Source organism: Erpetoichthys calabaricus, chromosome 3 (assembly GCF_900747795.2).
Source record: "Erpetoichthys calabaricus chromosome 3, fErpCal1.3, whole genome shotgun sequence".
NCBI lineage: Eukaryota > Metazoa > Chordata > Cladistia > Polypteriformes > Polypteridae > Erpetoichthys > Erpetoichthys calabaricus.
Genome location: NC_041396.2, coordinates 80292335 through 80308967, shown reverse-complemented (window position 1 = coordinate 80308967; position 16633 = coordinate 80292335). Strand labels below are relative to the sequence as shown.

At 39.2% G+C, this 16633-nt stretch overlaps 1 protein-coding gene across 1 annotated transcript; it reads right to left on the bottom strand.

Annotated features, from left to right (window-relative positions):
* Positions 1-1403: 1403 nt before the first annotated feature.
* Positions 1404-16394, bottom strand: LOC114648135 (troponin I, slow skeletal muscle-like). Its single transcript, XM_028796977.2, has 6 exons — positions 16313-16394; positions 14348-14479; positions 14158-14247; positions 12833-13009; positions 8915-9026; positions 1404-1733 (listed from the first exon to the last, which is right to left on the bottom strand). Exons 1-5 carry the CDS (start codon positions 16319-16321, stop codon positions 8919-8921), a joined length of 516 nt encoding a protein of 171 aa, XP_028652810.2. The 5' UTR covers positions 16322-16394; the 3' UTR covers positions 1404-1733; positions 8915-8918.
* Between the last annotated feature and the right edge of the window lie 239 nt (positions 16395-16633).

Here is a 16633-nt window from a genome sequence, read left to right as displayed (position 1 = left end):
ATTGTATGGTAATTTAGCTTTAACTCTCATCTGTGTTCGGAATTCTTTCTATTACTTCCAGATCTCAGTGTCCCTCAGATTTTTCTGAAACCTTAATACAGTGGATATTTATTGGTGATCAAATTCAGCCCTGGTGTCCCAGAGTGTGAACTACTTGATATTTTCTGATGGATGTGACAAGTCGTCAATCACATGTATGGAGAAGATTTGTAGTTCTTCTAATGGTCTAGCAATTAGGGAATTTCATTGGTTGTCTTTAACCACAGAAATGATTTCAGAGATAGTCCTAGAAGTAACCACAGAGAGGGATTTAAGTGATCACCACTTGCCAGTTTCAGATTAAGTCTAAAGTATGCATGTGAATCAGGATATGGGCTGCAATGGCATTCAGGGAGTTGAAGAGAAGACCAGATGGTTAGAAGAACTGTGTTTTGAGTTGAGTAAAGGTAACCCAACGGGACAGAATACAGTTAATTGAGGTTTATTATGGACATTTTCCTTCAGCATTGTTTTCTTTATTTTTTATTACTCCTAATATTTATTCTCTTCCTTCTTTGATGAGTAAAATAATTATATTTAGTATTGTGAATGTGCAAGAAATCTGTTGCCATCTTCTGATATTTCCTTCAATTCCTTTGAATGAACCCTTAAAAGTGTTTTGTTGAATCTTTTTTTTAACACTTTCCTCAGTCACCAGCCCCAGGAGTAGGACACCGAAGCAGTCAGCTCAAGAGTGAAGTAATCATAAATCACTGCAAATGTGTGTTTTCAGTCACACCATGAGGGTCCATCACTTCTCCAGGTTTAGTGTGACAGAATAAAGTTTGCCTGATTAGCCGTATCAGTGATCAGCACTTTCAAGGGCCTGTCCATGGCTTATCAGGTTGCCCTGTCTGTCTTATTTTATGACACCTGCAGCAGTAACACATAATTGGTTAAGACAAGTGAATGTTTTGATTATCCTATAAGGTATAAAATAATTTACATGAAGTGATCCAAAGGTCGACTGCCTTACTGTTTGAAGCTAAACATATCCATTTCAAAAAGACAAGCCTGAAAGACAGGAGTTAATAATTACTAGAAGTTCCATAAGAAACAAGACAGTAAATTCAATGCAAAGCTTCAGCGATCACCCATTTATGTGTGAAGGAAATCCAAGAGACAAAACTGAGGACCGTATTTTACTAACATCATTCACCCAGTTTATTTTATACAGTGTATGCAGCATCTCTCACCAAATAGAATTACAAGTCAAAGCAGCACTAAGCAGAGTTATTAAGATTTTGAAAAGATTCTACTTATTTAAAAATAAACTGGATGCTTGCACTGACTACCTCACCGTTGCCTGCCTGCTCATACTTGTGCTGCCAACGTAAAGCATAGAGCAAGTCACACACAATAAATGCTGGCTCATTTCACATGCTTTATTATGAAATGCACACACAGGGGCACTTAAGGCTCTCAGCCTCAGCTTTTAATCGAAAATACAATAACAAAAAAAAAAAAATAACAGAAAAGATGCATCCCAGTTAGTGCATTTACTCTTGTTTTTCTGGATTTCATCAGCTCATCCTTTCTTATCCTTTAAATGCGAATGACCTCAGACATGTCTCCTTAGCAGTCAAGAATGAAAAAGTGATGCAATTAAACTGGCCTAGGGAACAATCTACGTGTCTCTACATCTGTCCAGTTTGTTAACCATGCGTTCAGCCACAGGGTCTGTGATGCCTCACCTAAAATGATAAAAAAAGAAAGGGTAGACATGAAAATATGACCAACACACAGACACACTAGATGGGTTATGAGAAGAGTGTAGGGAGCTGAGTACAAATGTTATTTGCTTTGTAGGACATCTTTGTCACCATCCACCTTAATAAAAGGATAAGAGTCTGGGCATCTGTCTGTGTGTCCATTCGGGTGCTATGTCTCTGTCATTCCAACAGATGGTGCATCACAAACATTTTAGTAATAAAATGCATTGCATTTTTTTTCTAAAAGATGACACATCACAAACAATATTGTAATGCTTTTTAAGGAATCTCATAGCAAATGGCATATAACAGAGACCTATACACTGTATTTGTCATACTAGCAGATGATGTATCACAGTTTTATTACTACACGCATTACAAAATACATTCCAATAGATGGTGCACTGAAAATGGTAATGCTGAGGTCTAAATTGATTATTTACATTTACACCCATCTTGGATGCATACAACAGCCAGATACATCATAAATTATAGTCTTTTGTTTTTTCCTTGCAACTATTATTTAGTTGCATATTGGTAATTTTAGAATTATTTACCATATTGCTTTACATCACTAGGCACCCTGTCCTATTTAGGTGTATACATGTGATGTTTCTTCAGTAGCCATCTTATTTAATGGTCAACCAAATGCTTGGTTTCTAATGTGAGAAAACGGGTTTTTATGGGCATTTTTTTTTACTTGGATTCTTCTTTAAAGGATAAGCTTGGTACATTTCAGGTTGAACTTCTTTTTTCACAAACATGGTGTATATGCATTTGTCATGCAAAATTGTATTTTAAAGCTAAGTGTTTTCTACAAATTTTAAACAATGCACAGCCTGTCCGGGCATTTTATAATGGAAGCCATGGGGCATGAAGCCTGGCTAAAAAACACATCCATTTTACAAGCCAAGAAAGTTATTGAGCTTCGATACACATCTTGAGATTATACACACATTGTAAAATAGCTTATACAGTATATGTCATTTCTGAACAAAAAAAACACTGATATTATGAGATTCAGCTATTTCAAAAGAAGACTTGCTGTATGCACTACCTCTGTGTTTGCCTTCCTCCACAACAACCTTTCATCCCTAGGCATGCGGCTTCCATTTCAAAGACGAAACCATACTAAACTGTTCCTGCCATGTGCTTGGTATTATGTTGATTTAATTCCATATTTTTGTGAGAACTCCTTCCACAAAGGACACTATTATCTTCTTCTTCCTCTTCTTCTTTCGACTGCATCTTCTTCCATATCTTCTTGTCCTCTGCATCTTGCTCTGTTACACCCACCACCTTCATGTCCTCTCTCACCACATCCATAAACCTCCTCTTAGGCCTTCATCTTTTCCTCTTACCTGGCAGATAAAGTTCCTACCCTCACTTCCACTCTCTTTACCTTCCTCTTCTCCCCCTGGCTCCAGCCATTCCTTCCTCGTCTCCTTCACCTTCTTCAGCATACAGTAGCCTAATTTCTGCCAGCGCCCTGTTGGCTAACAGTACTGGTGGAAGCCATTGATAACTTGGGCCTCGATCAATCCGGTATGGAAACTGGTATTGTTGTCCATATATTGATCTGGCAAAATTTTACACCGGATGCCATTCCTGACGTAATCCTCCCCATTCCACCATGCTTGGGACCAGCACAAAGAAACACACTGGTTTGTGCCTCCCCTGTGGCTGGATTCGAAGGACACTATTATCACACAAGCGAACAGAAAACATATCCTTACCTCAAGAAAAATAGTGTCAGGAATATATGATAAACATGCATTGTAACACAGAAGGCATGTTTGCTTATATCTTGAAACCTTTGCTGCCTCAAAGTGGACATATTTGGTAAATTGTTATGCTTTTGTTTTCCAGTAATTCTCTGCGTCCCATGGCTTCTATTATAAAATGCCAGGGCAGGCACTGTATTTTAAAAACTTTGTATGAAACGCTTAATATTAGAAGACAATTTTGTGTGGCAAATGCATGTATACCATGTGGAGGGCTTTGCTTATTGGTGACTGTGGTGTGATGTCATCCTTATGAATTGGAAGAAGTATGGCGTGTGTTGTGCTGCGGCTCTGTGAATTAATTAAAGTACAATACAGACTTTGTTTTTTGGTTGTTACTAAAGAGAGAGAATTTTTAAAGCTTTTTTTTTCCCTTTAGATTTTTTTTTTCCTTTTTTTTCACCTATACAGGAATAAATACATCTCAGTGTTTGGGGAACTCAGTCATTGCTCCAGAGACAGTGTGTTGCCACTGAGGTGCACAGGTGGGAGACCTCCCTAGAAGGGTGGATAGGCTCTTGGCCAGGGTGGAAGAGTATCAGCTTGTCATTGTCCATCTTGGAACACATGACATACACAAGGGCAGTCTGTTAGTTTTGCAATTTGGATTTAAAGAGTTAGGTGCCAGGCTGAGGACCAGAATCGACAAAATAGTCTTCTCCGAAGTTCTGCCTGTGTTATGTGCCAGTCCAGGTAATACTGAGGGGGTTAGAAGGCTTAACACATGGCTCAAATCTTCATGTATTCAAGATTCAAGATTATTTATTTACCACATACTCAGTTATACAAGTACAACATATAGTGAAATGTGCCCTGATCAGCCTAGAGACTGTGCAATAAAGTTAGCAAATAGATTAAATTGAATTAGGTTAAAAAAGAAAGAAATTAACTCAAAATAAAATTTAAAAAGAGATTTAAAAATGGTAGAACTAAGGTGAAACAATATGTAGAGAGTATATATTTAAATAAACATTACAATTATAAACAATATGTGGAACAGTGTGCAAATGTAACCTTAAATGACACGGCATCAGCTGAGATACAGTAAGATAGAGAATTCAGTTTGTGTTAAAATGAGCAGAATTTGTGTTGGCATGTCCGGGTTAAGAAGTCTTATGGTCTGTGGATAGAAGTTCCTCCTGAGCCTCTGTGTTCTAGCCATAATACTCCTCAAGTGTTTGTCTGATTTTAGCAGGTCGAACAGATAGTTACTCGGGTCTCTGATGATCCTAGTAGGTCTGGTCCTACATCTCCCGGTATAAATGTCCTGTAGAGATGGTAGATCAGATCTGGTGGAGCGTTCTGCCGCCCGGATCACTCTCTGTAGCAGGATAGAAGAGTATACATTTATGAGACTTTGGGGGTCCTTTTGGAATAAATGGGACCTGTTACACTGCAATGGGTTAAATTTAAGGTGGAGGGGCAGCACTGTGTTGGAGAGGTAAATAAGTAGGTTAGTTGAGGATTGTTTAAACTAGGGAATGGAGGGGCAGGGAGTGTAAGACAGGCCAGGTATACAACTGCACTTAAAGAGATGAACAATGGTATAAAAACAATATACATGGTAATGTAAATTCCAACCCAAAGTTTAAGTGTAAAAGTAATGAAACTAACACATTAAAAATAGCTTGCCTTAATGCTGTCAGCATCAAGAATAAAATAAATGAGTTGGAGTAGTAAGTAGCTGAGCATAATTCTGATATTACGGCAATAACAGAAACCGGGCTAAACAACAACGATGGGGATGAGTATAACATCGAGAGATACACATTTTTTAGCGAGGATAGACAGAACAGAAAAGAGGGTGGGGTGGGATTTAAGGTAAACAGAATTTAAATGCAAGTATTCTTAAGCTGGATGAAGAGCCAAATCTTACTGAGTATGACTAAATTTGTCTGGAAAGCATTATGGTAAGAGGCCTTATTTTAGGAGTGTGCTATACACCTCCTCAAGGCAGAAAGTAATTTCAATGTACGGTACATCTTTTTAATAATATTAAAAAGGCAGGTTTACAGGGGAATATTACAGTCATGGGTGGCGTTAACTAACCAAATAGTATATTAACTGGGTCAGTTTACAAATCTTGGTTTACATAATCTGGAGTTTAAAGACCTAATCAGTGACTGTTTTTTAACACAGTATACTAAATCACCAACATGGGGGGTAAGCCTGTCTAGATTTAGTATTTTGTAATAACAAACATAGAATTGAGGGTGTTAAAGGGATTGAACCATTAGGGTGAAGTCACCATAATATAACACAATTCTCAGTGTTTTGGAAGAGCACAAGATGCAAAGACTAAAACTGAAGTTTAACTTTAGCAGGTCAAATTTGGAGCAGATGAGGCAAAGTCTAAAAGGGATAGGCTTCAGGGTGTGGAAACAGTTGAGGAGTAGTGGAACAGGTTTAAAAACATTTTACATATAATGCAGGACATTTACATCTCAAAAATTGGAATTTGTAGTGTCACACATGTGCACATGGGAGGCAGCCTAAAGGCTTCAGCAAATTAATGGAAGGAATTATAAAGAATAAGACTGAGCAACATATGGCAAGAGCAGGAGTTTTACAGAACAGTCAGCATGGGTTCAGATGAGGAGGTATTGTTTTACTAACATGCTGGACTTTTATAAGGAAGCATCAGAAGAATATGATTAAAGTGGAGTATATGATACTAGCCATGTGTGCCCAACTACGTTACGCGTGTTAAAGTTGTCTGTGAAGGGCTCCCTGTTTAAACACGGCTGCCAGTCGTGAACTGGGCCCTTCGTCGCACAACATTATGATTTTTTATAAGGGAAACAAAATTAGAAAACAAAACCCTTGGACATTGACTCGATAGGAACGGCCTACTCGGAATCACTGTCCGAATAGTAATTATGTTAAAATTATTTTAAAAATATGAAGGGAATCAGTAAAGTGGATTGATGAACTGTTGTTTTAAAATGAGTTTATCAAGAACACGGGGACATATTTGGAAACTTGTTAAGGGTAAGTTTTGTTTTTTCTTCACACAGAGAATCATAGATACATGAAATAAGTTGCCAAGTAGAGTGGAAGACAGTAGGGACCTTCAAAGCTAGGCTTGATGTTATTTTGGATGAATTAAGTAAATAGGACTGGAGAGCTTTGTTGTGTTGAAAGGCCCGTTCTCGTCTAAGTTGATCTAATGTCCTAATATTTGTGAAGAAATAACTTATCCTTTAAATCACAGTAGGAGCTTGAGCTGCCCATTTAATCTGGTAGCAATCACAGCCTTTAATTAATTAACTCTCTTCAGTCTGAAATACTCTCGCTCTCTGTCTCTCTCTCCCCTTTCAAAAATATCAATGCCTCACTCATAAAACCAATTTATTAAAAAAGCAAAATACAATCCAGTCATAGCAAATACAGTAACATATTCTGGACATATCAAGCCTATCATTCTTTCTGATTTTTTTATATTGAAGGTTCAAATTAATTAAGACGATCTCCTTCACCTAATGGGTGAGGTGTATCTGATGCCAAATCCTGCTTTGTGGCCAAGCACACTGATCCTATTAGTTCAGCCTGCCCAGTTTCCTGTTTTTGGGTTTACTTCTGAGTGGTTCTTGATGTGATGAAGCCTATGGATGTTTTTTTAGGGAGGCAGGCAGCCATTCCCCAGAAGACTTTAGAATTTTTCAGTTGCTTCCCGCTTTTTTTGTCAATGATAGCTGGTTGCTGCTTTATGACCTGCTGCTTGTGTGTACCCCAGTGTGCCCAGTGACACACTGATGATTCACATACTATAATGGCATGCCAGGCAACCACAAGACTCTAGAGTAAGAAACATTGAGGAGCCAACCACATTGGAAAGGACCTCCAGATGACAGTGCTGACAAATTGGTTAGATAGACTTTATTTTACCAAGGATTTCCATGGCTAGGCAGCTGCACACAAGCTTAGTATCAATATATCCAATGCCAAGTGTTGGCTGGAGTGATATAAACCACCTCACCATTGGAGTCAGGAGCAGTGGAGTTCTTTGGATTGATGAATCACCCTTCACTATCTGCCAGGCTGATGGATGAATCTGAGTTAGGTGGATGCCAGAAGACCACTATAACTTCTGGACTTCATTGTGGTTACTGTGAAGTTTGGTGGAGGAGGGATAATGGTCTGAGGCTGTTTTTCAGGGTTTGGGCTAGGGTTCCTTAATTACAGTGAAGGGTACTGTTAATGCTACAGCATACAAAGAAAATTTAGACAATTGTGTACCACCAACTTTGTGGAAACAGTTTAGGGAAGGCCCTTTTCTTTTTTTGCATGGTTGTTCCTCAGAACAGGTCCAAAAAGACATGCTTTGAGGAGTTAGGTTTTGGGAGCAGCCCACACAGAGACCTGACCTCAACCCTTCTGAACACCTTGGGGATGAAATGGAAAGCCGATTGCAAGCCGGGCCTTCTCGTCCAAAACATAAGTACCTGACCTGAGGCACTAATACCCATAAAGGCACTCCAAAATCATGTGGAAAGTCTCCTCAGAATAGTGGAGGCTGTTACATCTGCAAAGGTGAAACCAACTCCATATTAATGGCCACAAATTCATATAAGATTTGATGGCCAGGTGTCCACAAACTTTTGGACATAATTGTACGTTCTGTATGGTGCCTCATGAGCTTTACCCTAGTCTTGGTGGCATTGCTTGATGCCATTTTCATGACATGTTTTGCTTTGGGTTTCTGAAGGTATTCTTTTGCTCTTGCTTGTGCACTTTATTTATCTTTTGTTTTCTGGTTGTATTTTTGTTCTTATCATCTTATTATTATTACATTTATTTATTTTTGTAATTTTATTACATTTTTTAAAATGAATTACTGTTGTTTCTTACTCATGTGGATATATGAAGCATTTTATAAACACGTATAATGAACATGTTGCATTTTTATGATAAAAACTTTTTGAATCACCTATTTTTGAAAAATGTAATTTTATTTTTCAAAATGGAACATTTAAAAATGAACATACAACATTTTAGATCTTTAAGGAATTATATGAGAAGCTTTTTGAGATACTGTGTGAGGAGATTTGTAAGAATGTGAGATTGAAGTAGCATAAGAATTAACTTCAAAAAATACACTGAGAAGCTCAAGTCAGAATTCCGTCAAAAGTACTATAAAAATGCTGAGAAGACATTTTTGCATATCTATTATGAGTTCTGTCAGAGCTTGTCTAACACTTTAAGGAGCAAGATGAAAGGAATTTCAAGGACGGGTTATTTGAAAAAGAGGAGCTATCATCCTTAGGACTGTATAAATGCAGCCAGTGTGTGAGAAACAGTTGAAGGCTAAAATTTCATTTTGCTCACGCCTGACTGAAGGCTTCCAGCCAAAGTACTTCACTTATTGCAGCAGCATACCTGTCTATTGAGGCGGGCCGGACTTGGCAGCATCAAACATCTTCTTCCTGCCCTCCATACCAGACATGGCCTCCACATTCTTCCTCCAGTCTCCTACTTCCACAGGCCTTTCCTAAAGGTCAGAAACAGACAAGGGTCAGTGCTGCAGATGATTCATAAGCAATTGCTTTACTCTCTGGCTGAGTTCCAGTTACTGGAAATGACTAAGAGCTGCAATACCGGAAAAACTGGAAATAGAAAACCAAAACAAAAGGGCCGTTGGATTTAACTGCCATAATATAAGCACAATAAATATTGCCATTGACAGACTGCAGGTTTTAAAGGGACAGTCACATTGGAGAGGGAGGTGTCCTGCTGTGAAATTTGTCATTACAACTAACCTAAGAAATTACATTTGGCCTTGATTTTCGAAGTAGAAGACCCAGTAGCAAGCTGTAGCCTCCAAATGTCAAGTACTTCAACCCCTGCCATTGACACTGCACTGTAGTTTGATCTGAGTGCAGTGAAGAAACCAGTATGGGGTCTAGGAAGCCAGTTGGCTACGCTTTAAATGGAGTTTTGTTTGCAATGTATTGATAACTTTCATTAATGTGCATATCTGTACAGTATTGTGATCCCGTAAACTGAGAATGGGTTGTTTAATAATAAATTAAATTATAAGCATACAAACAGGGGGCTCAGTGGACATGCAGTGAAGGTGTACCCGGCACAAAATAGAGTTAAGTTTCACAATAAGCATCCAGAGGTGGGACAAATTCTGCGTATGCCAGTGTGGAACTGCTAGGGTGAGGTCTGACCTGTTTGTGTGTACCTTTGGTGAGGGGCAATAAGCAAGGAGATCTGAATAAGTGATGGCCCTGGCAGAAGCACACAATGCTTTACCAGCAAAGGGACAGGTGACCCAGCAGAGGCTTGCCTCTCTTTAACGAAAGCAAGATAAGGGAAGGAAGGCAAAAGCCTGAAAGACATCCTAGCCCCTAGTGACAATCCCATCCCAGACATGAGTATGTGGGACTATGCCATTCCATTAAAAGTGCACTAACTGGGAAAGCAGCAGAAGGCCTCGGAGATGCTAAAAGGAATTCTATCCTGACCTCCCTGGAGCAAATGTAAAGCAGTCTTTGACCCTATGAGAGATGCTGGGGTTTGGTTAGACATTATCCCAAGATTGGGTTTAAAGCTGCCTCACTGCCAGAGGTTTATTGAGTTATGAGGTGAGGATGGAAAAATCTATGACTTATTGCATTTAAAAAACACATGCTAGTGCCCTACAAAAAGAAAAATAAAATGAAAAGCTAATTAATAATGGATGGCCCTTCTCAAATATCACCACTTGTTTGAAAAAATAAAGAGGCACAACACAACAGATTTCCTATTTCCCACAAACAGCTGTTCATTCTCATTATCTATCTTTTAAAGCATCATCCAAAACAAAAGAAGTTCTGACAATATAGTTTCCTGAAATAATGAAACAGAAGGAGGTGACAATTGAACACCAGGTAGGAACAAATCCAGCGTATAATGATGTTAGTTGAACAAACGTGACTGACATTCACCACCAAATGTGAATACTTTCATCACATAATGAACGAGGACTGCAAAAGCACATACTTGATGTAGAGGAACAGTCTTATGTTTCCTCTTCCCCACATCGCATGACATTTAGCACAGCATTTTCAAATTCACTTGATCATCCAGTTTAGACGTGGACCACATTGGACAAAAGGCCATGTCAACTCCTCAACTGAACTATTCTGCCCAATCAGTATTTTAAATACATTCTACTATTTAGTTTGCATCCTAAAAATAGTGGTACTTTATCTGTGGTCAGATAATCATACCCAGCAATTTACATCAAAAGCGGCATGTTGGCACAGCAGATGTGCTGATTTTCCCAGTTTATATGGACTCCTCTCTGTACTGAAATACTACAAAGTGGAAAAAAAAGAAATCTCTGTAGTTCCCTAACAATCTTTTGAGTAATTTCTCAACGGTTATGGGGTAAAGTGCATTACTGGTAATGTTACTTTCATTTTGAGTCTATGTTGTTTATTTAGCAAGCAAAGTCAGCTTCCAGATTAAATCAGTTTCATTTATCTTGCATTAGCATTTATAAATGTGCTGTCTATCTATCTATCTATCTATCTATCTATCTATCTATCTATCTATCTATCTATCTATCTATCTATCTATCTATCTGTCTGTCTGTCTGTCTGTCTGTCTGTCTGTCTGTCTGTCTGTTTAATTAGCTTTTTTGAGCAGAGGTTATTAATGAGATTAGTTAACTAAATAACAACCTGACTGTTTTTATAATTCAAAATTTCAAGGGTGCGCATTTGCAGATAATTGATAGTTCATTGGGACTGAAAGCAAGAGCAAAGTTGACCCTGGATAGCTGTAAAGGCCAAAATTAATCAAATATCCCCACCCCCTCAAAATTTCAGATGGCCCCTACAGATTTTTTTCCTTGCGACAGCCCTAATCCGGTTCATAGTGACAGGGGGGTGGAGCCTATTCTGGCGGAACTGGGAACAAGAGAGCTAACAGCCCTGGAGAGAGCATACTCATAAACGTACCACACTGTGACACAGTGCCATTTAAAAGACCTAAATTAAACAAACACACAAACCTTTGTGGATGGAAATGAAAATGGGTGAAACTGGGGGAAAGTCCATGCAGACATGGGGAGAACATGCAAAATTTAAACAGTTGAGGAATTCAAACCCGTGATGAAGGATTTATGAAATAACAACCCTAACTATCACAATACTGTGCTGTCTCCTACGTAATACTTGCCAGAAAGGGTATTTGAAACAGTGTTGGAATTGCAAAATAATACAGCTATAAATGCTGAAATTAGATAGGACCCCAAACTGCTTTGTGAACACAACAAAAAATACAATTTGAAGCATTTGATAATTTTTCTGGTAAAGTCCATTGAAAGTAAGTGAATGTTTTGACACAATACTTTCATTCTTTCATTGCAGTCATTGTGAATGGAATTTGCTTCTACTTTCCACAATTCGTAAACTGGATGAAGTGGGTTCAGTAGATAAATGGATTGATGGACTACAAAAGAATTAGCCATTAGCCATCCTGGCTTGGTTGCTTTTTCCATTACACTATTCAGCCAGAGCTCTCCAACCCATTTGGGACGCCGGTCCTTCTGTGTTGCTATTTACAATATGCATTTGTGACACCTTATTCAAGAGTTTATTTCATTTTACTAAGTCTAAAAATGTTATGCTTTCCTCCTCACTTGGTCTGACTAAATGGAAGTCCTTTGCCTTTATTGGTGTTCAGCATTTATATGTCAGACATTCTTTATTTTATTATACATCCACACTGCTACATTTTTTTTAACTAAATGTGATCTCTGTCCACGCTACCATTTTCACATTGATTGGTTCACATTGAAGTATCACCACTCACATTAAAACAACCAAAAATGCATATGGCGTAGCTATTCACCTACACTGGGCATGCGGACAAGGTGGCTGACAAAATGTAATAAGCAGAATTGAATAAGAGAAAGGCCCTGTAATAAGCAGAAACCAATCATTGCTCAATTAGAATCTGTGTTTTCAAGGCTCTTTATTTTCACCCATCCACACTGCAATGCTGAGCTGGCATTTTCAGAAATATACGGTTCTGTAGAGTGTTTTTAAAAATCTCCGTTTTAGGGGTTTAAAGCTGTGGAATTGTATGGACAAATGTGAGTGTCTTTAAACAAAAACCTAGTAGTGTGGACTTAGCTTTAGACAGCACCTTGAAAGCAGATATCACCAAAAATGAGCACACTCAGTAAAGCATCTTATTCTCAGAGAATGGAGTTGTTACTGCCTGTTCACCCAATAACAATTTGTTTTGCATCCCTGCTCTTAGTAGAAGAGGTCAGACCTGCTCAGCTCTCTTTACCTTCTCTGTGTCTTCCTTCTTGACGGATTTGAGGTTGGCTCTCAGGTCCATGGACACCTTGTGCTTCGATCCCAATAAGGAACGCAGGATGGCATCAGCAGAGACACGGACTCTCCTGAGGTTGGGCCGCTTGAACTTCCCTCGCAGGTCAAACACCTTCATGTTCAGGTCTTGGATCTGATGGCATAATCACTTTTAGTATATTGTATATTTCAGATATGTACTTGTTACAGATGGTACTCAGTGAAGAGCACCACACAAAAATAGCTTGATAGCATCTGTCATTTTTTTTTTACTGTACAGTACTTCCGTGCTTTCTTCTCAGTACTAACTGCTCTATTATTTTTTCCCCACCCTGGATGGTTACTCCCTCATAAGCAGACAGGCTATAATACCATGCCACCATGATGTCAAGAGTGTCCTGACTAGGTCTGCCTGCCTAGTTTGGTGGCAGGAGGCCAGGACAGGCCTGGTCTGAGGGACATAGCACCTCAAATGCTTACGTCATACAAACATGTCATCTTCTGATGAGTCTGCTCATTGGAACTGCAGCAAACAAAACAGCACAGTATGTCTGTTTAATGTCACCTACAGTCCTAATTTGAAATACCAATCATTATTTATTGGCATATACAGTATGCATATTTGAAGCACTGTCATATTCAGGGACACTCTGTGAGTCAGTGGTGGATATAGAAACTCCTGCCTTGAGGTTTACAGCCCAACACCTCATTCTTTCGACCACATGCATCAATCCGTCCCATACATACTGTCTCTCTGTATACAGTATATACAGTCGTGTTACCCATCTCTCTCTCTCTCTCTCTCTCTCTTTGCACACATACCTGTATAAATCCTTCCTGTCAGTCCAGATGTCTGAATTTTTTTTGTATATTTATGAATCCTGCCACTCTGTCTAGGTATCTATATGGGTAATGTTAATAAATTAAATGTTAAACAGTCTCCCTGTCTGTCTGTATACACATAAATCCAGTCTGTCTGTGTGTCTTTCTGCAGACACATTTCCTTCTCTGTCTGCACATAAATACATTTTCACAGCACTCTACACACATGATAATAATGATCTGATGAATGATTAAATATAGTCATTAGGGCTGTCTGTCTGCAGCTAGGCAGTGTGGTCTAGAGGCTAAAATGAGCGTCAAAGATTCTGTCTTCAAGTACCGTCTCACCAACATCAAACTTCCACAAGTGTGTCCACCTGCTCAAATGTGCTGACCAAGTCTGTCACTCAGCCTCTCACATTCTACTCCTTTGCTCTTTCCCTATGAAGGCACAAAAGCGCCCATGACAAGCCAGCTTACTTCTCGGGTGTTGTGGATGACTTTTGCTTCAATATCATATCTTTCTTCGTCTACCACATCAATTTTAGCGTGCAGTTCACGGCACAGTTCCTGCAGCCACAAGAGATAACAGATAGAAGTTAATAAAATATAAGGATTTTCCACTGCACCCAGACAGCAGCCCCATATTGCTTCGGTTCTCTAGCGGCACCTGCAGCTCATTGTAGGAGAGCCCACTGGTTCGGAGTGGGGGCACCCGTTCAGTCAGGTAGCGCTCCTTCTCCTCTTCTTTGTCCACAATCTCCTGATCCAGTTCCTCTTTTGCCTTTGCGAGCAGCAAGCTCTGCAAAAAAGAAAACATCATTTTGTGATTGAACATCACCAGATTCCTTTATTCTGAGACCATCAGGCCATGCCTCAGTTTATTAAATTGCTTCTAATGTGGTGGCTATTTGGGTGATCCGCATCATAAGACACGTTCATTACTAAAGTGTGCATCTCATGTGTGCTGCAAAGGAGCCTATAAGTGGGTACTCTTGAAGTGTGCATTCACTGTATAACCCAGCATTCACGGTCTCAGCCCTGGCACATATGTCAAAACAAAAAAAACAGGGACTTCTGGGAGCAGAACAACAATCACTAGGGAGAGTGGCAACTGATGCCTGTACTAGTAGTACTAGGTCCAAAGGTAAAAACAGGTTGTACACACAAACACCCATTCAAACAAGACCAATTTAATGCTACATTTTAACTTAACAAATAAAAAAATGGCTATGAGAGCCACACAGGCATGAGGAGAGCAGAAAGCACATCCTGTAATTTTTTTGCTATTATGGATTTTCATACCTTAACAGCAGTTTTGAGGGCACTTAATATAAAATTTGCAAATCTAGCCTGAAGCTGCACCAGGAAATTAAGTGTTAATTTTACTTTAAATTTTGCAAAAATCACTTGCTCCCCCTGGTGGGCAAAAACAAAGTATTAAGAATTACGTACTGGGTGAAAACCAAACGCAAACACTTGGTCTCATGGATGGGATCCCTTAGCTCTCTGTAAGTCAGTAAACTCAGTACACTTATTCCTAGATATAAATGTGCTTTGAAATAATATCTATGCATCTATAATAATAATAATAATAAAATTAATAAAAATAATAACAATATCATTCCATTTTCTAATCCTTTAGCTGGGTCACAGGCAGCAAGTAAAGGGTGCAAGGCAGGAACAATCCCTGGACAGGGTGCCAGTGCCCATTGCATGGTGAACACACTCACACTCTCATGCACACACCACACACACACTAGGGCCAATTTTGGGTCACCAATGAACCTAACCTGCTTGTCTTTAGACAGTGGGAGGAAGCAGAGCACCCTGAGAAAATAAACACAGACATGGGGAGGACCTGGGACGTGAATGGTGCCACCATTGTGCCGCCAAGCCACCCATAATAATAAGAATAAATTTTATTTCTGTGGCACCTTTCCCATGCTCAAAGTGCTTCACAGATATTCAAAATGAACAACAGGACATATAAAATATTGGTAAAAAATAATATCTGCATAAAACACTAAACAAGCCCTGAATAAAAATAATTACAGGAAACACAAAGCTTTTAATTTAGAATATGAGACACTAAACCAGAATCCATCCATCCATTATCCATCCATCCATCCATCCATTATCCAACCCGCTATATCCTAACTACAGCGTCACGGGGGTCTGCTGGAGCCAATCCCAGCCAGCACAGGGTGCAAGGCAGGAAACAAACCTTGGGCAGGATGCCAGCCCACCGCAGGGCACACACACACACACCAACACACTACGGACAATTTAGGATCACCAAATCACCTAACCTGCATGTCTTTGGACTGTGGGAGGAAACCGGAGCACCCGTTGGAAACCCACGCAGACACGGGGAGGACCCAGGAAGTGAACCCTGGTCTCTTTAATGAGAGGCAGCAGTGCTACCGCAGCACCACTTATACCAGAATGAATATACAAAATACACACAATACTGCAGGAAATAACACAATAACATAATTTCCATCTTCCAAACCCACTAATTGGGTGTTGTATAGCAATTTAGTATTGAAAGTGTCTAGGTGGGAGCACCATGAACTAGAGAGTGTTGGACAAGCGGGCACAGACCACCACTTGCAAGTGTTAGCTTACTCACCTTCAGCATCAGTTTGCGAGATGCTGTGATTTTGGATTTCCTCTATGGATAGAAGAACAAAAAACAAAAAATGAATATGTCATTAAAGTAGGAAATGAATACTGATGAGATTTATGAAATCAGTTTAGGACAAGAAAAATTAAAGATTATAAATAGAAATTATAGTCATAATTAAAGAATTTCATTGTAGTCTGTACACATGACAATAATTATCCTTTATAAACTCATATAAATATATATGTAAGGAAAGAATACGTACCTCTGGCCTAAACGAGAAATGAAAGAAAGAAAGAGTTAGGGCACATGGAATGAGCAGTGTGC